At 37.1% G+C, this 26,734-nt stretch overlaps 2 protein-coding genes across 2 annotated transcripts in view; both read right to left on the bottom strand.

Annotated features, from left to right (window-relative positions):
• Positions 1-2,752, bottom strand: part of osbpl5 (oxysterol binding protein-like 5) — a 47,594-nt gene extending 44,842 nt beyond the window's left edge. Inside the window, exon 1 of the mRNA XM_037683416.1 lies at positions 2,581-2,752. The gene's annotated coding sequence lies outside the window, so the exon portion shown is untranslated. The remainder of the gene's footprint in view (positions 1-2,580) is intronic.
• Positions 2,753-5,654: 2,902 nt separating this feature from the next.
• The window catches only part of ptprja (protein tyrosine phosphatase receptor type Ja), a 77,855-nt gene continuing 56,775 nt past the window's right edge, over positions 5,655-26,734 (bottom strand). Inside the window, exons 10-34 of the mRNA XM_037683181.1 lie at positions 26,338-26,616; positions 25,953-26,219; positions 25,589-25,849; positions 24,539-24,799; positions 24,181-24,441; positions 22,814-23,083; positions 22,464-22,724; positions 22,120-22,386; positions 20,038-20,325; positions 19,669-19,932; positions 19,055-19,339; positions 17,432-17,581; positions 16,048-16,255; positions 14,108-14,223; positions 13,907-13,994; positions 13,778-13,822; positions 13,671-13,679; positions 13,473-13,560; positions 11,634-11,724; positions 11,353-11,429; positions 11,035-11,169; positions 9,372-9,488; positions 6,186-6,346; positions 5,937-6,072; positions 5,655-5,844 (exon numbers count right to left, since the gene is read on the bottom strand). Of these exons, the coding sequence (XP_037539109.1) occupies positions 5,695-5,844; positions 5,937-6,072; positions 6,186-6,346; positions 9,372-9,488; positions 11,035-11,169; positions 11,353-11,429; positions 11,634-11,724; positions 13,473-13,560; positions 13,671-13,679; positions 13,778-13,822; positions 13,907-13,994; positions 14,108-14,223; positions 16,048-16,255; positions 17,432-17,581; positions 19,055-19,339; positions 19,669-19,932; positions 20,038-20,325; positions 22,120-22,386; positions 22,464-22,724; positions 22,814-23,083; positions 24,181-24,441; positions 24,539-24,799; positions 25,589-25,849; positions 25,953-26,219; positions 26,338-26,616 (4,535 nt within the window). The 3' untranslated portion in view covers positions 5,655-5,694. The remainder of the gene's footprint in view (positions 5,845-5,936; positions 6,073-6,185; positions 6,347-9,371; positions 9,489-11,034; positions 11,170-11,352; positions 11,430-11,633; positions 11,725-13,472; positions 13,561-13,670; positions 13,680-13,777; positions 13,823-13,906; positions 13,995-14,107; positions 14,224-16,047; positions 16,256-17,431; positions 17,582-19,054; positions 19,340-19,668; positions 19,933-20,037; positions 20,326-22,119; positions 22,387-22,463; positions 22,725-22,813; positions 23,084-24,180; positions 24,442-24,538; positions 24,800-25,588; positions 25,850-25,952; positions 26,220-26,337; positions 26,617-26,734) is intronic.

Genomic DNA, 26,734 nt, shown 5'->3' on the forward strand with positions numbered 1-26,734 from the left:
ATCAGCGGCCATCAGCAAGGCAGGCTGCAGGCAGTGGGATCCTTACAAATGCAACAGCCTACATATGGATAGTGAGCAACCGACCAACGAGCCCACAGTGGTGATAGGTGAGGTGGTTACAAGCAGTTATAAAGCTTAGCGAACTAAGGTAGAGATGGTACTGAAAAACCTTGGCAACCATGTTAGCAGGACAATAAACCATTGTATTGTCATCATAAAGATGGAGAGAGACTTCAGGAATATGCTGACCCACATTGTTTACATAGATTGTAAAAAGAGACAGTCCTAAAACAGCTTGCCAAAACACCGATCTCTTTGACCTGAGATGTAGTTAGAAAACCAGCCAATAATATGACCTGAGAAGCAGATATCTGAGTCTCTTGGTAAAGATACCTTAGATCTACACAGTAACAAATGATTTGGACAGGTCAAAGTTAAGTTCAACACAACAGTCCTTGGCATCCAATGTCTCAACATCATCATTAAAAACCTTCACTGAAGCAAACACTGAGCTTTGTCATTTCCTTAAGCCAGACTGATGGGAAGAGAAAATATTAAAATAACCCATTTGCCTTTTATTTCTAAACGTTGGGGTGAATAAAAATTCCAACAGATGACAGGAAACCTGCATATGAACTACAAAAGAAGGCTGTGCAGAGCTCAGACAGAAAGAGAAAGAAATAAACTAAAGGCAGGCTTCCGAAACATCTTTTGTGTCTTCAGTGCAAATTCCCAGGTATCACTGAACATGATACACTCAGGCATTTTTGATAATCGTTTCCTCCTGTACTTACTCTCACTTCTGATTTTCTTTCCCTGTATTTGAAATGAAAAAAACTCAGAAACTCTTGTAAATGTTAACTGAAGAATACTTCAGTGTTCAACTTAAATGGTGGGCTTAGATATAGATTAGAGACAGAGCACAATTAAGTTGTGCAGGTGAAGTGGCACAGATACGGTAAATCTGAATTTATTTTCTATCTTTGCATATACTAATATCACAAGTACAGGCCAACGCACGTGCACACACACACACACACACACACACACACACAATAATCTACTTATCATAAAACTTTCTGGCAAGTTGATAAAGTATCTAAAAATTTCCCCCAGTCTTGCTACTGTTTGTTTCAACATTAGCAGAAAATGTATTTCCCATTACTACCAATTTAGCAGCACTTTCAAAAGGGCTCAAGCTGATGGGAAAAATAAATTCTGCTGTTATTTCTTAATAAGCTTATTAAGCTTATGTCTGTGAAATTCAGATGCTGAGAGCAGATGTGGGTCAAAAAACAAACAGCACTAAATCGGATTAAATGAGGGTATTAGGTTATTTAACAGACTATTTATTAGTTGTGAAGTCATATACTATATGTAATTTCTCTGTCACGAGATTAATCATAGTAATTTATTCAACCTTTATGTATATAGGTTAGCCTCATTGAGCCATGAAGACTCATTTATAAGAGACCTGTTTCACACAGAACATACAAAGTACATAAAACAATATAACAATAAACAATAAACAACAGTAAAAATGCAGTTAAAATAAAATTAGTGTTATAAAACAATAAATCAAGGTGCAGAAGGTAAAAATACTAAAAACAAGAACATATTTGCTTTGATATTTCATGCTATTGCGTAATAGCTGGTAACATTCCACTTTAGTATTACTAAATTAGTTTTAAAAAGATATAATTTAGCCCCTTCTGTACAGCAGTTTAGCAATGTTACTGTCTATCTAATCACTTAATTTAACGCCATATATATTTAAATTAAAAAGCTGCGTCAATAAAGTGTAAAAACCATCAAACGTGAACCTATTAAAAATTACAGGTTTGGTATTACTCTGATTAAAAGTGGAGATAAATCATCATGGAGATGTGTTGGGCCTGTACTGTTTACATGTTTACCCATCTCATTTCAAATATGAAACATTTTCCTCGGAGTTCAAGTGAACGCAACATGTCGGAAAGTGAAAGCCGTTGACGTTTCATGGAGATTGTTTGGACGTACAAATGATACTCATACTTGTTTATTTTTCATATCTGCCTTTTCGTTCGGGTTGTTAACTTATACTAGTGCACAGAGTGACGTTCTCGCATCGAGCTTGCCAAATGTTAACAAATTTGCTTTGATCGCAATAGCGACGTAAACCGTGAGAGAGGAGCTTGTCCTTGTTTCACAGCCGCCGTCAGTTGGCATCGGTTGGGCTCATGGTTGCCATGCAAACGGCTGGAAGCAACACTGCAGCCGCATGGGGCTAACGTGGAGGTGATGGTTGTCTTCGTTTAACTTCGGGTTGCGAGGCTAGTAACGTTAGCCACAGCCCAAACAACCAAAACATTCAGATGTTAGTGCCACCACATAATAAAATTATAGCGACAATAGGATGCTTGAACGTAGCCTGAAGTCATCCTCATTCCCGTGTAAGGAACATAGCTAGCATATGTTAGCAGATAAAAGCGTACGTTGGTTGAATAAAAAACAACAAGCAGCAACTAAAAATAGAAGGTTACCCTCCTCCCCGTTTTGTTGTCGTGTAGTAGTAGGTCAGCGGTACACGAGCTAACTTACCGTTTTCTTATGTCGAGGGCAGCGCTCATACAGTGTTGCTGATTCCTTCCCAGTTCGGTGTCATAGCAGGGAGCGGTGGGGAGGCAGCTGGCTTGAGGAGAACCGCAGAAGTTGCTCCGTTTCAACATGGAGAGCGCGCGAGGTGGACTGTGGTGGATCCTCCTGCTGCGGTTGTTCCTCGAGCTGCTGCTGCTTGTGCCTTACAGGGAGCTCTGGCGACACCTGCGGTCAAAGCGCGGTACTGCACCGGCTGCAGTTGATGTACACGGGGGAGATCATGATATCATAATACATCCAGTTATTTTATCCTATACTGTACTGTGTCTTACCTTTTCAGTAAAATATTTACTTGTTCAGGATCACAAATAATAGTATGTATCTAGGTTTATATATATATATATATATATTCAATGGAGAATATAAAATAATCATGGACAAATTTTCTTGGGTTAAAAAAAGGTACTCTTTTAAAATGTAAAAGAAAAATTGAAAAGTTAAAGTTTGGCACCTTTTATATTTTTGGTGGGAGTTTAAAAATATTATCTTTGTATTTCGGCTGTATTTTCACTCATTTTCTGTCCAGTTTTTGACCTTGACCAGTCTACAAAAGGTCACACTTAAAAAAAAAAACAATCTATAGCAGATGAATAGTAGGTTATCTAAATAAAATAAATTCTTCTGAAAATAATCATGTGCTGAAATGAAATAAAAATATATCAGACAGGTCTCTTTGTTGTCTGCTTTAAAAACTATTCCTAAACGAACTTGTTTTCCTTAGCTTTCAACACTTCTTAAATAATTTATTTAATTTTTCTCTTATTTTTAATTTAATAGATTTTGCAGTTTGAACATATTTTATTGTTTGATCTAATTTTGTGTCTCGTTCCTTAGTTTTAATTTACTTTTTATTGTATTTTTGTCTTCAGTGATCCATGTTTTACTGTCAACTCATGCTGTTTAATTACAAGTATATTGTTAATTTAAATTAAAGATAGTTGATTAAATAGTATAACACAATCAATAGAGTAAATGAACATTTCTGCTCAATAAAATAAACTTTAGCAATTGCAAGATGAAGAATAATAAGACACATACAGGAATTATATTAGGAATAACACTATCCTAATATTAAATGCAACCCCTGTTATTGTCTAAAATGACTTTTTGCAGTTGTTGAACTATCGTCTTCAGCTTCAGCTCTTTAAAGCTTTTATTGAAATTCACAGAAGAAACAAGACGAGGCGCTCCAATGCCAAATCTATTTTTAAACCCAACTTGTGGATGTGAGGGACATGAAACATGGATGATGTGGAGAAGTGACATGGAAAAACTGAAAATGAGGAGCTCACTGAAGCAGACGTTCTGGCAGAATCTTATGTCATCACCACCATGAGCGTGAGATGTTGTGTGCGACCTGCTTTGAACTGCAAACATTGAAGTGTTTTGTGCAGCTGTAAGCTGTTTTTGTCCAAGTTTTTGGACTGTGATGTCAACGCTGAATCATGCAAACTTGAGCAACTCATCCTCCTCTGCAGCAAGCAGGACGCTACTGATTTGAACCGTTTTGTCTTTGAGTTTAACTCAAACAATTATTTACATGATAGTTTTCAAACGTACATGTTGTCAGAGTAATACAGCTGCATATGTTAAAAATTCATAACAGCAGAGACGTTTGAGTGAGACGATGAAGCTTTAATCATATTAAAGCTTGTGGATTCTCTTAGCAGACAGGTGCCAAAATGTAACATCTTTAATCTCATTTATTTGACAGACTGAAACATATGCACATAACAAATTCTAGCTATTTTTATTTTTATTGCATTGAACCAGCAAGCATCCCGTAAAGCATTTTCAAAAATCCTACAATGACTTTTTCATATTTATTGCTGGAGATAGGCACCAGCTTCCCCGCATCCCGTAATAGAAAAGTGGGTAAAAAAAAAAAAGACAAATGGATTTTTCATTAAACCGTAAGTGCTTCTAATCATGTTAAAAGTACACAAAGATACTGCACAGTTAAAACAAAAAACAGAACACGAATTACGATTTAAAAAAAAAACGTACCTGCCTTATGGAAAATTCTGATAATAAATGAAGGCTTGTGCTTCTTTGTAGCATTTAACATAAAAGGAAATGATCACACATGGATCAGATATGTAGCAGGAAGTGACAAGGCATTACAGTTTGCTCAAGGGAATTTACCCCCCATCAAAATCTATGAAACAAAACAAAGAAAATGACTTTGTTTCTTGACAGTACACATGGGTGCATATACTGGTTTTACATAATAACCACCAGTTAAATGTTTTTCTTGCAAAGAGTTCCTGAGCTGTAACAATCAGGCGAGATATGGCAGGTAAAATATTACGTTTCATGACGGACTGGCCAAAAGGTAATTAATACTACACATAGAAAAATAATCTCTCTTTTGTTTAAAGTGGACAGTGTCAAGGACAAATGCATCCAGTGCATTATTCACATCACAGTGCATATAAATAATAAGACTTAAACAAATAAAATCCATCAATAAAACACATTGCACAATTTGTTAGTCAAGCAAAAAATGTGAATAATTTACAGTTCTTGTAAAGAAATATTTGGTTCTTATTTATCTGTTTAAATGAATACAGGACAGTGCCCTCTACTGGTGCTAAAGAGTACAGAATGTAAAAGGCACAAAGTTTCTAACCAGCATTTTTCTTCATCAAAAGTCTCTTAAAAATACAAAAACGTTTACAAAAATAAAAACTACCTGAGCAAAATAGATTAATCAGTGAGACGTATACAGTAGGAAGTATTCTTAAACATTTGTAGGATGCAGAAATATGCTAAGAAAAAAAAGGCTAATGTTTACATATAGTGACTGTTTTTTTTTATGATTTGGTTCAGTATGATTTCTCTGAGTAGATTCCTACCATCATCAAACATTCAACATGTTTTTCTCAACAAATAAATATAACATAGAGCAAGATTTACATCCAGTGTTGGAAAATACATACCTATGTGGTGGCTGGTACAAAAACCAGCAGAGCACAATTAGGTAAAACCATTTCCTTTATGTTTGCTCTGCTGTTTCATAAAAAAATATATATATAAAATCACTAAAGGTCTAGTCTAATGTTCTCTTTTGCCGTACCCTTTTTTGGGATCTACATTTTCATAAATTGAGATTGCAGCTGTGTTTTGATAAATTAGATCTACATTGGTCCCTGTCCTCGACCGGATGATGTCCAAGGCGCACAGGTTTAGGAACACATACTGGTCCTGCAGACAAAAACAAATTCTCTTTGAGCCGTGATATAATCCTTTCACACACTGTCTAAACAGAAAGCAGAATGAACATGATTGTGTCCTACCTCTGTCTGCACCATGAGGGGTCGATGCATTCGCAGATCGTGAACAATGCCGTAAACGTCCACAACATTTTCCCTTTCGATCTGGAAGATCAGCCGGTCGATGGATATGAAGGTGCCTGTGCGCCCCACACCAGCACTGTGGGTAAAAAACAAACAGAAGAGAGGAGAACATCCATTTACACGGTCATTCCTGAAACACGTATTTCAAACAGAATTTGAAAGTGTGAGTATTTGCATGCTTTGCCCCACCTGCAGTGGACCACAGTGGGGGAGTGCCTGGAGTACTGGTTCATGTGCTCTCTGACCAGATGTCTGAAGCTGATCAGAAGCTCTGTGGTTTCTGGAACACCGTGGTCCGGCCAGGCTGTGAAGTGGAACTGACGAACCGAACGGACCTCTGTTGTTTTAACCTGGAGGACAAGAAGTGCAATAATCAAATAGTATTTATTAATAAGATACAAGAGATTGCAGATCTTTGACTCAAAAGATGACAAGAATAAATAATGTATGCTTTATTGCAAAGTGTTTTGCATCTATATTATATGGGTAAACCCTGGTGATTATAAATTCAGTTGGGTTAGTTTAAAAAAAGTGGGTTTTTTTGTGTTTTTTCTTCTGAAATTTTCCCTCTGTGGATGAGTGGTTTGTTGTTCTGGACAGCACCACTCCTACCAGGAACTGTTTCAAAGGAACAACTGTGCAGTAGAATGCACAGTGTAGGTTCAAGGTTTTTATCGTCATTCACATCACATGTGGTACATGAGATGGAACGAAATTATGTATCCAAGGTCCCAGTTACACCCCAAAATAGCAAAAATATGAAGTATAAAAATGAACAGTATACAAGGATCTAAGATATACAGGTACACTAAGTCATTAGTAGCCATTTGTGAGCACTGCTGCCTCACAGCAAGAAGGTTGCAGGTTCAGCTCCCAACTGGAGTCTTTCAGCAACCACAGGTTTTCTCCAGGTGCTCCAATTTCCTCCCACAATCCAAAATCCTACGTTAGTTTGATTGGTGACTCTATAATGTGATGAAATTGGGTGTGTGTGTGTTAACGGTTGTTGGTCTTTTTGAACTTGAAACCTGTCAAGGATGTTCCTCGCCTCTCATCCAATGATTGAGAAAGGCTTCAGCTCCATGCTCATATTTTAATTAGTGGATAAATGGAACTTTGTGATCATTTTAAATGACTACCGTACTTTTCGCTGTATATTTTCATTCAACCTTTATTTAGACAGGTAAATCCCATTGAGCCTCGAGGACTCATTTACAAGAGAGACCTGATTTCAACAAAGAAAGATGACAACAATGGACAACAGCAACAACAATAAACAGTTGTAAAATGTCATACTACAGTTTTTATTTTGTTTTTTTTTTAATAACAAATAGGATGGCTAAAAGAAAAAGGTAACAAAAAAAAAAACCCAGCTAGATTCTAAGGCGAATATAGAAAACTAAAAACAGGAACATGTCAGCATTGGTCCCTGCCAGGAGTCCAACACATTCTTAAAGCCACTTAGAGAGGTCAAGGTCGAGAGCTTCAGATCTTTTTGTAAGGTATTCCAAGAAACAGGAGCAGAGTAGGAGAAGGCCCTCTTGCCTAGTTCAGTCCTCATTGAGGGAACACTGCAGGTAATAATGTCCTGAGAGTGCACGCCGTAGCTGCACTCACGCAGAGACATGTAGGAGGAGATGTATATGTATAAGTCGCACCTTTTTGCATAAATTAGCATGCCTGTGACTTATATTCAAAAAAACGTTCAATACAAAAACAACTGGACTTTATTTGTAACAGAAGACGTTTCACTGTTACATATAAAATCCAGTTGTTTTTGTATTGAACGTTTTTTTGAATTCATCATGTCCTGGATTACTGAGAATCTTCACCAGCACCTGTGACTTATACAGCAAAGCGACGTACTGATGTTTTTCCCCCATATTTATAACCCAATTTTTGGTAGAGATCTTGACGATTTAATTCATTCTGACATGGAAAATATTGAACACTACCATTTTCAGCCACTACATGGTGCTTGAGTGACATGGCAAGCCAAGTGTCTCATTAATAGGTAAAATTGGCTATTAATGAGACACTTGGCTTGCTCAAGTAGTCACCTTCATCTCGCTCCAGACTCCTGGAGCAAACATCAAATCAGCTGCATTTCACTGTGCCGCCCAGGCGAAATGCAGCTGATTTGACTGTCAAAGTGCATTTATTAAGAAAAAGTTAAACTGAGACATACTATAATTTCGAGCAAACAAATAATTGTTTTTAAGTGTTAATCTTGTAAAATTTTTGTTAAAGTCGTCCCGTGCACGCTCTCACGGCTGCCATTTGGCTGCCAATGTATTTTTGGCACAACACCGACCCACATTTCCGGGTTTAATGGTGACGCATAACAAACGTGACGCGTCAGCTGTGATGCATAATAGATGCGACTTATACGGCAAAGCGACATATTTATGTTTTTTTTCCACTTTATTAGACTGGACTGATGCGACTTATACAGTGGTGCAACGTGTCTGGCGGCAAGTACGGTAATTCCCTATTTTGTTCTGTTTAAAAATATCCTTACAAAATACCCACCCAGTCCCCCTCTAGCCCTTTGGCAGAAGTGTTAAGATGTACACATTTCCTTTTAAAGTTCCAGACGTCTCTTGGATCAGATTTCCAGATGTTTAAACTGGTTTTAAAGTCATTGTTTACATTCAAGCACAAACATTTACAAGTGAAGTGTCTGGGTTGTATCATCTGTATGCTTCAAATACTATGAAAAGTCTTAGAGTTTACACAATTTATTATTATTCTATCACTTACGATGCCTGTAAAGCTGTATGTGTGTGGTGATGGGTTCTCCATCAGTAGCTCAAAAGAACAGGATACTGATGGCAAGATGTTATTACCAAAACTTGGTGTGGAAGCTGATGCAAAATATGGCGTTGTTCCTTCATTTATGTTTCACGTTGTATAAATCACAACACTTGTTTGAGTAAAATATTAAAGAAAATCTCACTTTTGTTCCTTGGAAAATGAATCACTGAAAATATTCTGGAAATATATATACCGGTATATACTGTATTTGCTCATGATCTATATTTTTTGGTGTATTTCCAGAATTGGAAAAAACACTAAAAGCAAAATTTCTACTTTTCAAGAGTGCAGAAATCCTACTTGTTTCAAGTTACAGTTAATCTGATACACCTTAAAGTCATACAGTTTACATGGGAATATTTAAAAAAAGGATTTAAACCTCGCTGTTTAAAAAACTTATGTACACAGTGGAGCATCTTAAATAACTTCACTGTAGGCATAAACTAAAGCAGCCTGTCTGCACATTTCTTTTGAGATCATAATAGATCATAGTAGAATAAAATCTGTGATTTTGGCTCTAAATGTTTTACTTTCCAGATTCATCATTTTAACACCTACATTTTTAACGTCAAAGTCCCTGATGGTCCAGTCTTCCAGTGCTATTTCAGAGGTTGTAGTCACAGTGATGTCTTCATAGTGCTTGGTGCCAGAATCCCAGTACTGCTCACATTTAACCTTAGGAGGAAAGATGGCAATACAATCGTAACAAACTTTAAGTATCCATAAAATCATAACGATCTCAATTCAAGCAAACTGCAATTTGTAACGCCATATTTAACTAATAAATTATGGTTGGTTTAACATTTACTGAAGCATACTTTTCATAAACATCAAGTCAAATAATGACAGCTATAATTACAGTAGGCTTTTTAAATTTAGAATCAATGTAATCTTTTACTTCGTGGTGTTTGAAAAATATTCAAACTGTAACAAAGTGAATGTTTATGAATCATTCACTCTATTGTGATCCATTTTTCTTCTATACATTTTCAGCATCTTTCTCATTCCACAATTTTTGTGCTATTTCAACAAATCATATATCAAAACATTCAGCTCTTTCAGGACAATCCTGCTATGACTTTTGGTATTGGTGCGACTTTAGCTTTTTGAAATATTTAGCCTTTTCTGCCATTTTTTTTCCTCATGGAAAATGAATTGAGTTTATTTTACATCCTTCAAATCTTTAGATGTGTTTACAACCTTTTACTGCTCCTTTCACATTTTGTTCTAATTCAGCTTCTTCCAGCTTTCTTGTGCAAATTTACATTTTCTATCAGCTACTTTCAGCTGTTTTTCAGCTGTGTTGTGCTCCTTTCAGATTCTTTCTGCTAACTACAACATTGTTGTGCTTCTTCGAACTTCTTTCTGCTAATTTCAGCTTGTTATGCTCCTTTCGGCTTATTTATGCCACTTTCAGCTATTTCTGCTTTTTCAGTTACTATTTAGCTGTTTTTATGTTAATTTTAGCTTTTTTCAGCTAATTCCACATTGAGCTCATTTCAGCTCGTTCAGCTTCCTTCTGGTAGTTAAGGTTTTTTTCTGCTTTTTTATTTACTTTTCAGCTGTTTTTTTGTGTTCATTTCAGCTTTTTCAGATAACGTCCACTTTTTGTGCTCAGTTCTGCTTCTTTCAGCTTAATTGGTCAAAATGGTGCTCTCTCCACTTCCTTCTGCTAAATTGGGCTTCTTTCTGCTTTTTTAGCTACAATTTTAGCATTTTTAGTTAATTTCAGCCTTTTTCAATCAAGTTTTTCGTTGCAATTTCTGCTACTTTCTGCATAATTAAATCTTTCAGCTAATTTCAACTTGTTATGCTTCTTTCAGCTTAGTTCTGCTAGTTTCAGCGTTTTCTGCCTTTTCAGCTACTATATAGCTGTTTTTATACTAACTTGATCTTTTTCATATAATTACACATTTCATGAGCTCATTTCAGGTCTTACCGCTTCCTACTTGTAGTATAAACTTCTTTCTGCCTTTCAGCTACTTTTCAGCTCTTTTTTTAGCTCATTTCAGCTGTTTTTCTGCAAGTTCTTCAGCACTAAGCATTCACACTGCATTTTCTTAGGAAATGCAAGTTCTCTAGTTTGTTATACTTTAGCTATTCTTTGTTTCTTTTTCTATGGAGTAAGGTTGTGGTTGCACTGAAATAATAAATTTTCTCATGGCACTAATCTCAGGGATATGGTATGTGTAAGTTAGTTGTTTTGTGTGTTTGTACTTACTCTTCCTTGTTCATTACAGCGTGTCAGCATGACGAGAGTCAGCACGTTCTTCTCCCAGATCATCCTCCAGAAGTCACTGACTGTTGCAGGCAAAGGACCCTGAGCTGCAATAAACTCTTTCCTGGAGAGGTAACCCTGACATTAAAAAAATCAAACAGTAAATATCTCTTAAGTAATATTTTAAAGATGATTTTCTGAATGTGGATGAAGGTGGAAATATTCAAGCTGAATGATATTAAGGAAAATATGAGTTACATTGTTCCAAATGATGTTTATAGACTGAAGCTGGGAGCAGAGTTAAATAGTGTAAGTACGCACCGGCATGTAGTTAGCATTGATGTAATCTTCATTTGGGCTTCCATGGATAATAGAGAGTTTCACCCTTGAAGAGTCATCTAGAAATGAATATAGATGTAAATGAAAAAAATGTGATTAAGATATTGGTTTCTTTTTTTCATTTACTGCGCTGATAGATCTTGAAAAAACAAGTTCCTACAGAAAGTGAAAATGGTCATGAATTGCAGGTGATGATAAATATTGTTAGAAAAATGAGGAGTGTTAGTATCAAAAGCAGCAAAAATCTATTTAATGTGGCTTACAAGGAAGTACGTTGTTGTAGCGGTTTTTAGGCTTGTTATCCAAAGCCAGTGCGTGGGTTTTTGCCTGACTTATACCAACAGGTTTCAAATCCTAGGAAAGAAAAAAGAAAGTTGTTTAATAATGATTTTATTTTTTTTATTACAAAAGAAATTAAAAACAGCAACTTTACACATACTGAAGTTATATGTGTTAATCCATGAACTAACTCCTGGAATGTATGGCAGAATTCAGAGCATGGATGTCACAGAACTTTTTTTAATTTTAATGAAGAAAAGACTGAAGTCTTGTTGTTTTAGCCCAGTGATGGTTCCAAAGTCCTTGCTGATCTGGGTCCTTTAACACAACATCTGACTGAGACAGCATCTAACCTGGGCGTGTGGCTGGCCAGTGATTTTAAACTTGATGCACAGATTAAATCAGTGATCAAGTCTAGTTTTTATCACCTGAGACAACTGGCCAAGGTCAAACCATTTCTGTCACATCATCATTTTGAGATTTTAATCCATACTTTCATTACCACTCGTCTAGACTATAATTCACTTTATGTCGGTCTGAGCCAGTCATTACTGACTCAACTTCAGTGGGTTCAGAATGCTGCTGCTCACCTTTTAACTGGTACCAGAAAATGAGAGCACATCACCCCTGTTTTAGAATCACTACACTGGCTCCCAGTTCATTTCCAGATTAATTTTAGAGTTTCCCAATGTCCCCTGAAACTGAGGTCATGTAAAGATGTTTAACCAAATGTTTTCAGACCTTTCTAAAATGAACAATGAGGATAGAGACTTGTCTTGTAGCAAAAAGTATAGACAACGAAAAATGGATAAACAACGAATAAACGCTCTAATCATGATACTGTCTCTTCCATGTTTTACAGATGGGATCCAGATTTATGTTAGTCAAATAATCATATTTGTTCAAGCATAAATCTTCTTATTTCATCCTGTATATGTTTTTTTTTTATTGTGTTATCCAGCAACACTTTTATGTTGCCATTGCCATCTTCAGCACAATGTAACAGTAAAATGACTTTTTCTTACAAGTCTCAATTTTGACAGTTAATTAATTAAAACAACAATGGCCACCCACATCAGACCACGGAGTGAAAACACTCAAATCTGCGCTCATGTTTAAATTGTATTGTTAATCCCAGTGGCACACATAATTCTTATAAAAACTGTAAACTGATTTTTGTTGGAATCATTAAATTAAATGCTCCTTTTCTACATTTTGGATTTAAAATGTTATTGTTTTTTGAGTTATAATTAATTTAAAAAAAAATCAGATAAAATTCTCAGGTAAAGGCAACATTTAAAGTACCATAGTTATTTTATTTTATTACACTTAATTACATTGTGTTGCTTAAATTCCTTTTTAAGATTTGATGGACATTTTATGTGAATGATATTTATATATGTATTAAGAAATATTTGACTGATATGATTAAATGAATTTGCAAACTATAAATCAATAATATATTTTTTCTTATTTTGGCTGATCCCTTCTTCAGCGGTTGCCACAGCAAAATAACTTGCACGAAGACTTGGCGATTGTTTTTACGCCGGATGTCCTTCCTGACGCAACCACAGACCACCGAGCTACCACAGCCCTCTGTCTGGAGCAGAGAGCTGCCAGCTGGGGGGCCCAGGGGAGCAGATGGTGGGGGTTAAGGGCCTTGCTCAAGGTCCCAGAGTGCTTCACCTTTCCCACCAACATTTTGATGTTGTCAATCCAGGGAGTCAAATTGGCGACCTTCCGGCTCACAGGCCCATCTCCTCTAGCCTCAGTGCCACCACTCCTCCAACTAGAAACCAATATAAGTAGCATTTATTTTTCACCTCAAATTCTTCAGCGAAGCCACAGCTGGAGTCTGCTTTCTGCTTCCGGTAGTAAATTTCGAAATCCTCCACCCTCACAGCTGCACTCCTGTTCAAACGTACAGCACAGGTCAGGTGGAAATAATTAGTTTTGTTTGGAAAACAACTTAATAAATGGCAAAAATTGTAATATTTAGAATGTAAAGGCTTGAATCTTACACTTTGGCTCTAAAAAAACAAAGCAGAAAAAAAGAACAATTAAAGAAAGAATTGTCATCAAAAATTTTAAATACAAAACAATAAAGTGGTAAAACATAAAAACTCACCTAATGGGTTGAATCTGGAGGTCTGATGACTCTTTACTGGATAAACTGTAGCACATAAACATTGAGTTTAGAGTGTGTGCACACGCAATGTCTTAGTAGGATTTCTCATCAGTAAAAATGATAATGAACCTTCTCGAGTGGATGATGAAGCCCATGAGGATGATGAAGAGAATTCCAAAAATTCCCAGTGTTGCTCCGACAGCAATGGCAGTGACAGCTACAATGTTGGCAAGGACAATAACAGAAACATAAAATCTGAGGTCTAGTTCAAAGCATCAAGTAAATAATTGAACTTTTAAAAGTCAAATCAATTGATTTCACAAACGGTACCTGGATCCTTTGATAGTGTCACAGTAGGACTGAATTTTGTTATTGAGAAGATTGAAGTTTGGGAGTTCACAAGATTCGGTTTCGTATTCAAAAAAGTGAAAATCACAACGGCGTATCTGCAGGATTAAAAATGACCACAGTTCAGATCATTTAAACTCATTTATGCAACTTCATGCACTGTTTGTTCACTAATCTCTGTTTACTCATTATTTTAAACTCATCCATTCAGTAATAATAGCTAGACTAGTTAAATATACAATGTGACTCAGACATGTTTAAATTTTAATATGAGTGATAGAATGATCAAAATAAAACTATTTAAAAAAAATACTGTAAATCAAAGGCCTATCCATCGCTTTACGTGCAAAAGTTTTAGACTAAAATCACTTTTTGATGAGAAATGTTGCAGTTTGAGCTGTTTCTGTCAAAGCTTGAAAATAGTTTCACCTTCAGCCACGCACAAGATAAAGCAATGTCTTCAGAGTATGTGTTGGCGATGACTCTCCACTACTACTGCACTAAACTTAAGCTCAATATCTATACAATAGACTAAGTATGTGTTTTCTAATATTGATTAGCTTCTTGAGTTGGATCATGATATATTTTGCTAACAGAAAAACAGGGACTATCTCCAACAGTCAAGGCTCAAGTTTAAAGAAAGAATTCAGGCAAACAGCTTAAGCTGCTACCACACCAAATTAGTGAATTATGTCGTATTGTGTATACAATATATGTTAAATTGGCGCAAATAAAACCATTTTCTATGTTTTGTTAGCTGTGGCAGCCATCTTGAATTGGATTGATTCCAAAAGGTGATCATTTGTAGATGTAATAATAATAATAAATTTAATTTGTAACGCATTTTCATTAACAAAAATCTCAAAGTGCTACAGAGTGCAACTAAAATCTGTGATAAAATCAACTAAAGTCAGTGATAAAATCAACTAAAGTCAGTGATAAAATCAACTAAAATCAATGATAAAATCAACTAAAATCAATGATACAATCATGTATCATGTACAGTATATCCATTGATTATATCCTGAAGATTTTGTTAAAATCTCTTTAGTGGTTCACAAGATATTTTGTTAACAGACAAGATTTTTACTCAAAATAGTCAATGGCAAAAAAAAAAAGTTTTGTGCAATTTTTTTAGCCATAAAGAATGTGGTGCAGATAGGTTAGACACTGCCCCACCAAATTTCAGCAGAATATCTGTAAAATTGACTGTGTTATTGCATTTTGTGGTTGGCATGGTGGCTCAGTTGGTAGAGTTGTTGCCTCTCAGCAAATAGGTCGCTGGATCGAATCCCAGTTGGGGACGTTTCTAGTGGAGTTTGCCTGTTCTCTCTGTGCATGCATAGGTTTTCTCCGGGTACTTCGGTTTCCTCCCACAGACCTAAAACATGCATGTTTTGCTGAATGGTATCTCTAAATTGTCCCTAGGTGTGAGGGAGAGAGTGAATAGTTGTCTCGTTTGTCTTTATGTGTCCCTGTGATGGACTCGTAACCTGCCTAAGGTGTCCCCCGCCTCTGACTTTCAGCACTGGGCAATTAAAAAAAATATATGCAATAGCATCCATCCATTATCTTTTACCCGGGTTGCAAGTCCATCACAGGGACACAGAGACAAACAAATATTCACTCTCACCTAGGGACAATTTAGAGTTACCAATCAGTCTAACATGCATGTTTTTGGTCTGTGGGAGGAAACTGGAGCACCCGGAGAAAACCCATGCATGCACGGAGAGAACATGCAAACTCCACCCAGAAAGGCCCCCGGACCAGGATTTGAACCAGGGACCTGCTCGCTGAGAGGCAGCAGCTCTACCAGTTGCGCCACCGTGCTGCTATATGTGATAGCAAAATATATTATTCCTATGTGTATTTTTTTGGCAATTGGAGATGTTTTTGAAAAACAACGAAGTTTAGATTTTTACTTGTAAGTCCCAGAGGGATCCAGAGCACCGTTACTGTAGTCATTCCATGTAGTTCCACTTCCCAATTCGAACGCCAGAGAGCTCGCACTGCTGCGCCCCTGCAAGTTGTTGGTGCGGTTTTCAATTGTTGCCAGATACACAGGAGCAGTTTTGGATCTCCAGTTGTTATACGTTCTCTCCAGGTCAATCTTATCAGCAGATTCTTTAGCTGGAGAGAAACAAAAATACTGTTAAAAAGCACGTTTGTTTGTTTTCCTCCCTCGATAATTGTTTAAATAAAGCAACATTATTAAAGTTGCAGATACAAATGAGACAATTCAGAAACGGTCAGACGAACAGAACATTTGTGCATTTATCACATCTAGGCTGGACAATTGCAATTGTTTACTATATAGGTGTCCAAAAACTTTTTTAAAAAGTCTTCAGCTGATCCAAAATGCTGCTGTCAGAATTTTAATGAGAGTTGATAGAAGAGATCATATCTCTACAGTTTTAGCTTCTCTCCATTGGCTCCCTGTCAAATTCAGAATATAATTCAAAATCTTGCTTCTAACCTACCAAGATCTCAACAATTTGGCTCCATCTTATATTCAAGATCTTATTGTTCTATATTTTCCTAATAGAGCACTTTGCTCTCAGACTGCAGACTTACTCGCGGTTCTTAGAGTCTCCAAAAGCAGAATGGGAGGAAGATCTTTCAGTTATCAGGGTCCTCTCTTGTGGAACCAACTTCCAGTTTTTGTTCGTGAGGCTGACACATCATCTAGTTTTAAGACTGGGTTTAAGACTTTCCTTTTTGATAAATCTTGTAGTTAGAGTTGGCTTGGGTTTCTTGAGCTATCCTTTAGTTATGCTGCTATAGGCTTAGACTGCTGGAGGACAAGTTGACCACATTTCTTCTCTATACGAGTGTCTTTACTTACTCTGCTCAACCTACTTTGTATTTGTAATTTTTTTTCTATCCTTGACATGTGTTTTTGTCTTTCAGGTACACCTGCACCTACTGTATATTTGGACCAGCTATTCTGTGTTTGTTTGTCTCTCCTTCCTGTCCTCTCAAACCCAACCAGTCAAAGCAGATGGCCGCTTGTCCTGAGCCTGGTTCTGCTGGAGGTTTCTTCCTTTTAAAAGGGAGTTTTTCCTTTCCGCTGTTGCCACGGTACTTGCTCAGGATGGGAGACTGCAACGAAGTGAAGATTCAACGTGTCTGCTGGCTTCCTTTATTAGAGAACTTTACTTATTGGCTTTTCTACGTATGTGAATGTTCCTGTTCAGTGCCTGAAACAACTTTGTTGTGAATTGGCACTATATAAATAAACTGAATTGAACAGAATTTAATTTATACACACACACACAAAAAAAAAGAAGAAAAGAAGAAACATACTATTTTCGTCACTTGTTATGAGAATACCGATATGCGTGACTGGCCCGTGGCTGTCGTCCAGCAGTCCGGGATCTATTTTAACCGTGAACTTGTTGTGCAACGTTGAATTCACATGTGCTAATAATTCGTAGTTTGGTGGAATGGGTGGAGCTTCAAAACAACAGGAAAAGAAAAAAATTCAATTGCATTAAAATCACAGGTAGTGGTAATACTGTCCAGTAGATCAACTGAGGAAATTGAAAAGTAGAAATCATCCAATAAGTTTCCTGATGCATGCTCAATAATCCAGGTAGAAAAATCTAAAAAAGTTAAGTCTAGTCCTCTGGACATTCAAAAAACCAAACAAAGCAAAACCAAAAAAATGTAGAAACGTTTCTACATTTTTTTTTGTTTTGCTTCGTTTTGTTTTTTGAATATCCAGAGGACTAGACTTAACTTTTTTACATCCAATAAGTTATTCGGGGTTGTTTTTTCAGTAAAGATGCTAAAATAAAGTTAATTACATTTTAAAAAGTTATTATGAATCTTTGTTAAAGTTTTTGCCTGTCTGTGTGTGTTTGTACCATTAAAAGATCTTGTCAACCACTAAATTAATTTTAATGAAATGGTCAGAAAACCATCAATAGGCTGATATTTACTGCTAGATTATATTGCAATGCAAGACGGCTGCCACAGCCAACTGACCTTAGTAAACACAAAAATAGCAACAATTCAGTTTTACAAATTTTGAGTAATAACTGGGTCCAAAATATACTTTGACCACAACGAGTGAAGTCAACTCCTATAGTCGGTTTGCAAAATATCTTCTAAACCAGTGCATGAATTTCAATGAACCTCTCAGAATGTAATTGCTTGATGTACATCTACCACTGATTAAACTTTTGAAGTCCAACCAATTCAAGATGGTTGCCACAGCTACTTTACTTTAGCCTACACAAAAATGGCTAAAACAGTCAGTCTTACAAATATTAACCTAAATATTGGTGTGGTGGTAGCTAAGAGTCATTCACAGCACATAAGCTAAGCACAAACAGATCGTTCAAAATCACATGAGGTATAGCTTTATTACATGTGTAGGGTTTGTGTTTCCTTGGTCTCTGGCTCTATCTTGTGTCATGTTCATGTTTTGTGTCTGCCTGATTCCCAGTCTCAGTCCTGCTCCCTTGTGTCTCATAATTACCCTATTCCCTACACCTGTGGACCCGACAGGTGTTGTATGTTAGTCCTCGTCAGTATGTGTATTTAAGCCTGTACTGTATGTGTGACTTTTCCCTTGTCTCGGCATTGTCTTCTGTCCACTGGTGATGACTTGTCTGTTATGTGAGTGCCTCCTGATCAACCATGTTTGTTTTGCTGCCCTGTCAGCTCTTTTGTTTGTTAATAAAGTCTTTATTTTACATTTATCCTGAGCCTGCGCCACTGGGTTCACCAGCACCAGTCTGTTGTGACCGTATGAGATGGCCAAAAAATGTTATTTTCAAGGTTTTAACGTCACATAAACCTGTTGTTTCTTAATATAAGATGATTTTCATCTAAAACTCTTGCAGGAAAGGCGGCAGGTGATGTGTATCAACAAATACAATCATGCAATTATGAAGAACCAAAAAAAAAAGACCCACTTACATGTGATGCCTGTGAGGCAGCTAAGAACCACAGGAGTGCTCGGTAATCCACAGCTCAGTGTCTTCACAGTAACATTATAATGATTGTTGTAACGAAGATTGGAAATGTTTTGCTGACAACAAGAGGCAATGCTGTTATACTGGCTGGACTGGATGGTATTTGAGCTGTCTATTAAACTAAACTGGAAGCCAGAGCTTTCTCCTTCAGGTTTAGTCCAGTTGAAATAGAGTTCTGCATTTCCTGAGTTTGGCCCAAACCATTTCAAATCCTTAACAGGGCTAGCATCTGCAGAACAGAGAAAAAAATACAAATTTGTATTATAGAATTGTTATAACAAAACACAGTATTTACATTCAGATATCTTTTCCTCTTGTTTATTTTTAACAATGATTTATTTTGCTTAATGTAAGAATAATACAGGATAGTAGATAAAAAAATAAGTCCATATAATATGAAACTAGAAAGTAAAATGCCTAAAACCCTTTATTTGTCTTTAGAATAATCTTGCGTTTGGTATTTTTTATGAAAGCACAAATAAAAAACAAACACATAGAAAAGCGTGAAAAAACTAGGCAGAAACAGTGAATCAGACATTTAGGTTGCCGTGATCGTACTTGTGCAAATAGAAACATTTTGGGGGGCAGCTTGCGTTCCATCAGAGGTCTTGGTGGTGACGTTGATGTTATACTGGCTTCCAGGCACCAGGTCATTGATGGTAGATTTAGTATCAGATGTATCCATAGAATTAAAAGTCCCATTTGATTTTTGCCAGGTCACAATGTAACTATAGGTTTTCTTGTAATCAGCAGGTTTGATCCAAGTTATGCTGATAGACTTTTCCCCAGCAGCAGTCATAATATTCTCCACAATTAGTGGTCCTGATGGTTAAAAAGAAAGATGGAAAATATATAGCTGTTAATCCAGATCATAAAAGTATCTAAGAGGTATAGATGTTAGAGAGGGTTCAAGAATAAAATCCTTACTTGTGGTGACCATGTTGCTGTAAACAGCCTCACTCTCAAACCCCATCAGTCCTCGTGTTATTACAGAAATGTTGTAGGACGTTCCAGAAAACAGCAAGGAGAAATTAAAAAAATGATCTCTTGTTATTCCAGGAGGGATAATGGAGGTGTTCACATCTTGCAGGGATTGTGTGATAGTCGGTACATAGTTGAATGATGCATTGGTCATTTGAGGAGCCTCCTCCCAGCTACATTTAATATAACTGGTTGTCTTCTCCAAGATTTGAATTGAACCGGGAGGGTTTGGGTCTGCAAGGACAAAAAGCAACACATTGACCTTGGCAAGCTGATTCTTTTACTTTTGAACAACAACATTAAGAAGTAAAAAAACTGTAAAGACTAATCAAACAGTGCTGCACACTAAAAGCTATCACTTGTGAAAATTTTGAGTTTAAAAATAGAAATTATCACAAACTATGTGTTCATTACATCCAAGTTTTGCCATCTTTCTACCAGGGCTTAATTTGAGCCAGATCCTGCCAGAACAGGATCCAGGAACTCTCTTATTTTGACAGTGTGCATTCCAGTAACTGTTTGCTTGGATCCAGTAACTTTTGGGCTTACTAATAATAAAGGTATGATTGCCCTGAACGAATAAAACTTATATTGGATATCCATCCATCCATCCATTATCTTTACCCGCTTATTCCATTTTGGGTCACGGGGGTTGCCGGTGCCCATGTCCAGCAATCACTGTGCGAGGGGCGGGGTACACCCTGGACGGGTCGCAAGTCCATCACAGGGCCACATAGAGACAAACGAGACAAACAACAATTCACTCTCTCACTAACACCTAGGGACAATTTAGAGTTACCAATCAGCCTAACATGCATGTTTTTGATCTGTGGGAGGAAACTGGAGTACCCGGAGAAAACCCACGCATGCACAGAGAGAACATGCAAACTCCACCCAGAAAGGCCCCTGGACCGGGGTTTGAACCAAGGACCCGCTCGCTGAGAGGCAGCAGCTCTACCAGTTGCGCCACCGTGCTGCCCTTATATTGGATATGTAAACTGAAAATACTTTTATAAACCCTAATTTTAAACACAACAACCACTTACTACTTAACATCACATACCACTGCCCCTTCAAATAAGCATTTCCGCCCCTTAAAAAAATCTCAACCCCTAAAAGTCCAAAGTCATCGCACAATTTTATTAAAAAAAATTAAAACTATAATTAAACAGCACAACTAAACTGCAAATCAGTTCAACTGTTTAAGTGGGTCATTAGTCAAATTTTGATTATTTATTCAAAATACAAGATAAAAAATACAAGATAAATGTTTGATGTATATTCACATTACATATCAAAACAATGGCGCTAATTTGTCAAAATAACAGCGATCAAAATGTAGAAAAGACAGTCCAATTTACTTTCATAAAAAAATGGCTTCTCATCATCCTTAGCTGAACAACTGAGAATTGAAGCACCTGAAGGTAGTGGCAATCGAGATTGGAACAGGAGCGAGCGAGTGGTGTGGGTGAGTGCCAAGCTAACCAGGAAGTCGGATACAGGCAGGAGCCAACAGGCAGCCGCCATGAACAGACAGAGGAGGCGCCTGGAGGTCTCACATGTAGAGTTGGACAGTGAATTCAGTGGAGTTGGGTTCAGAACCATCAAGCAAGTGGGGGGTGGGGGGCATCTTGACAGAAGTGGAGTGTTTACAAATGTAAGGTAGGTAAACGCAGATGTTTAACAATCCATTAAAATACACCAAAATACAGGAAATCGCATCTACTTTATTCAAAATTTTCTGGGTGAGGAACCCTTCTTTCTACACAATGTTTAGATAAACTAACATCTTATTTTGTTCCTAAACTGAATAACTTGTCATATTCACCATAACTCATATTCAAAAATTCCAATGATTCCAGATAAAATGATTATAATCACTGCAGATGGGAGATTTCTAGCAAGAGAACTTGCATAGCAACAGAGAAGTTATACATATTGTTGTGGTAATGACAGGTAGCTGATAGTTCTTTTTAATATGAAATTGATATCAGAAAAATTAAGAAAGTTATTAACATTTTTACTCACATGTTGCATTAGTGACAAATTCAGATAAAACACAGAAGGGTCCACTGCATGTGGTCAACATGGCGCTGTAAAGAACTCCAGCAGACAGGTTGTAAAACGTGGAGGTGGTACTGGTAGGATCCAGCTGCACTGTGTTGTAGAAACTTTTCGAAGTGCTGTTTAGAGAAAGTATATACTTTTCCACATTTCCAGAAGGGTGTGTCCACGATACTTTAACCGAACTGTTAGAGCCCTCATTGCAGACGGCAGGCAGCACCAGCTCAGGTTCTGTTATATCAATGGAAAAATTAAAGTAGGACAAAAATGACAATAGAAAAAAAGACAAACAAAAGGTAGTGTCTTACTTGTGTAGTTATTGGTGCATCTTGCTTCCCCTTGAATTCCATTTGCTGCCATGACAAAAACACAGAAGGTACAGTTGGTTCCAGGGGTGAGCTCTGAGATCTCTACGCTTTCCACTGACGATGTCACATTTTGGAAGCCACATCCTGTCGTCTTCACCCAATATCTGTAGTTACTCTTGTACTGATTTGGCTTGGTCCAGTATAGATGGACAGCAGTTGTGTTTAATGTTGATGCTGTCAATTGTGTGATAGCATAGGGTCCTAAAATCAAAAAGATAAAGAAATAACATGATGCAAACATCTACTTTGATACGCTGTTATTTGATTAATTTCTGCCTATTTGTACATACGTGTGAAGTAGGATGCAGTCACAGATTCTGCTCGAGTGCCATCTGCTGTTAGTGTAGTGGCAGTGAAGCTGTAGTTGCTGCCAGAATAAAGTCCAGTGACTGTAAAGACTGTCAAAGGCGTCATGTTTAAAGATCCCGGTAAATCTGGAGGAGTGCTGTTGGCCTGCACCTGATAAGAGTAGTCCGATTTGATCTCTGGCTGGTCCCATTTTAAAGTTAAATTGTGCATGGTGATTTCTGTCTGTCTCAGATTAGTCACAGAATATGGTCCTGAAAAAATGGGACAGAGGAGATCAGTGGGCCAGCAGCGAATAAGAGTGTTTGAAAGTCAGAAAATATTGTCCTGTAAGCTGAAATCAAAACTACAAAGACTGCAAAAACAATACTGTAGCAATAATTTAGCATAATGTGACTAACATGTGTAATACTTTTTATTTCTTATCTGGCTCATCAACAAAATAAAAACATTGAAGTGTAATCAAGACTGTTTTCCCAAAAAATTAATATATGGGATACAACAGTTCCCAAAATCCATTGTTTGCTTAACAACATGATTCACGGGTCCTGTTTCTTTGTTTGGTTCAGTATATTTTATAAAGATAATTCATCATTTAGACTTCCTAAAATAAAGTTATTTTCAAAAGCACATCATGTCAATAAGTACAGCAGCGCGACGACTCAGTGGTTTGCACTGTTGCCTCACAGCAAGAAGGTCCTGTGTTCAATACCCGGTTGGACCTGGGGTCTTTCTGTGTGGAGTTTGCACGTTCTTCTCGTGCTTGCATGGGTTTTTTCCGGGTACTTCGGTTCCCTCCCACAGACCAAAAACATGCATGTTAGGCTGCCTGCAGCTATCCTCAGATGAGAAGCAAAACATCTTCTGTTACAAATAAAGTCCAGTTGTTTTTGTCTTGGGCTTTTGTTTAATTTAAATTAGTAGGTTTAAGAGTTTAGAGCATTGTGATCTTTGTCACTGCAGGGTAGGTCTGCAGAAACGGAACCGAGTCGGACCAAACCAAAACCGAACTGGAATCAAGAGCCGCTCCTGTTCTGCAGAGCCTGGTAAGTAAAATTTAGTAGCTACATAGACAGTACTGTACGTATGTTGTTAAAATGACGTGGGTTTAAGAGTTTTGAACATTGTAAGAGTGTGGGAAGAGTTTATAAAGCCTTAAAAATATATATATAAATACTAAAATAGATATAACGTCGCTACTTTGTAGATTTTCTCTTATTGGGGGGGTGGGGGTGGGGTCTGGAATGTAACACCCGCAATAAACAAGGGACTACTGTAAATACAAACAATATAACAATAATATATAGTATCTGAAGAAAATATCTGTGATCAACTGGTTGTGTCTACTCACTTGTATAGTTTCTTGTCATCTTTGCTGTACTTGAATAGCCCCACACACCAACAGTCTTTACAGAAATACTGTAGGGGCTTCCTGACGAGAGATTTCTCAACCAGAACCAGTTGTTCTTAATCAGAGAGGAGCTATCGGTGCCATTGATGGACACGCTGAAGTTGTACTGCTGATAATCCATGTTGTCTGGAAGGGACCAGGTAAAGTTGATGGAGCTGACTGTCTGAAAGTCCACCATGATGGGGCCAGGTGGGTTGGGAACTAAGCAGGAGAACAAATAAAGCAAAAAACACATTTATACAACAAATACCACAAAGTAAAATAAACAACATAAAGGTATGATTTTATTGTTACTCACATGTTGCATTGCAGGTGCTTGCATTGTTGCTCGTTACAGATTCACTTTTAGTGAACAGATCCATGCAGTAAAGTACTCCTGGCATTAAACCCTCATATAAAATCTGTTTAGTGTCATTGGTGAGATCGGTCTGGTTTATAGTCTGGGAGCCTTTGTAAAGTGTGATAACGTATGATGAAACTTTCCCAGGTGCCTGTGTCCAGGTCACTGACAGAGTAGTTGTGGTTCCCATAGTTGTAATGGCGGAAACCTTTTCGGGAACTAAAATATAAAAAATATATATATTATACTAAATGTAAGAAAATAGTATTTACAATTAATGTGCAATACACTTTTTAAAATTACTCAAGTGGAGGTGGTGAAAAACTAATTTGAACTTGAACAAATATTGAACAAGATGAAACAAAAACAGAAAAGTTAGCAAAAATCAAGATAAAAAAAAATCTAAACAAATTTCAATTTCGGAGAAAATTATTTATATATAAAAAAGAAAATCCTGAAGTGTCATTTTGAAATTTATTCTCTGACCAGTTGAGGAATTTTACACAATATTCTGGAGGTACATTCAGTCATCGAAGGGACTTCATAAAGCTTGTTGTTGCTCTGGACAAAGATTTTAAAATGAGACAAGCGAACTACTGAAATGTTGAGGGAAATTTTTGTGACAAAACTTTCAACAAAGTTTCTGTGCAACAAAGAGGTTCAAGTGAACACCTTGAACACCCTCACCACTCTTGTCGTCTCCCCTCCCCTGCGGAATGTCTGCGTCACTATGTGCTTGTGTGCGGAGTGTTTTTTTTTCAATTACAGACTATCTGTCCTCAGCCATGGATTGAGAGTCTGTTAGGATTTTTTTTTTGCTTCCAAATCCTACTTGTTGCCACTTTCATTACTTTATTGTCTGTCTAAACAGGTCTAACTTGTAAATGAGTCTCCAAGCTCAATGTGATTAATCTGTCTAAATAAAGGTTGAATGAAAAAAAGTTACAAAACATCCAGTTTACATGAAGGAAAACCTCATTAATATGGTCAAAAAAGTTTATGACGTACTTGTGTATTGCGTTGTGTTTCTTTTCGTAGACATGGCTCTGTCTACAACCGTGGACACATAAAATGTGTACAAAGTCCCTGGGATCAAGTTGTTGAGGATGATGCTCTCATTCTTGACAGAATTGTTGTAAACCAACTCATTATTCTTAAAGGTTTCCACCACATAGGAGTAGGAGGACTTATAATCACTTTGTCTGAGCCATGTGAGCTTGATGAATGTTGTGTTCATGGCTGTTGTTAAGTTAGTCACTGCTTTGGGATCTGAAGCAAAACAGTAAAGGGTTACGGAAATGAAAACCAAAAAATAGATAGTACGTTCACATTTGAAGTTGAGTATTGTTACAGCTTTCTCTTTCAGACCTACTTGTATAACAGGACGCCTGCTGTGGGGTGGCTTTAGCTACTTGTGCAACCCTTGTTGTCACGTTGATAAAGTATCTTGAACCTGGCTCCAGATTAGGTACAGTACAGCTGGTAAGGTTGACTGTTTGTGAGTTAACAAGTGCCGTCTCATTATAGGTCTCAACCAAGTATTGGAAATATTGCTGAACACCCAGCGGTTCTGACCAGACCACTTTGATCAAAGTGGTAGAGTTGGTGAAGGCTACAACATTCTGTACTGGGTTTGGTACTGAATAACCAACCAGATGGGGAGAAAAACATTAATTTAGAGAAGATTTCCATTAAAAATTATAAGCTCAAATATATTTTATGTCAAAGAGTTGTTAGTTGTTCCTGCAAAAACTTACAAGTGTAAGAAGAGTTCAAAGCAGGGATGCTGTTTAATTTTTGGGGTCCAATAGTTGTTATGGCAATGTTGTACAAGGTTCCAGATGCGAGGCCAGACAGCTCGGTGCTATTTTCTGTGGAGTTTTTTGTTTGCTTGTTACTGCTCCCATTTACAGACTGGTAGGTTATGAAATAGCTGATGTTAGGAGCACCATCCATCATAGGCGGGGTGGTCCACTGCAGAAGGAGTGAAGAGTTTGTCTGGCAGCAGATGATGATGGATTCTGTGGGTTTGGGATCTAAGAAATAAAAATAGCACACAGTCAAGTTTATATGGTTCACAAAAGAAATTATACAAACTGAAATGTTTTAAAAGGCAAGTATTTTTCTATTTTCAGACAGTATAAATGTTATATA

This window comes from Nematolebias whitei, chromosome 10 (assembly GCF_014905685.2).
Source record: "Nematolebias whitei isolate Nwh7 chromosome 10, NemWhi1, whole genome shotgun sequence".
Lineage (NCBI taxonomy): Eukaryota > Metazoa > Chordata > Actinopteri > Cyprinodontiformes > Rivulidae > Nematolebias > Nematolebias whitei.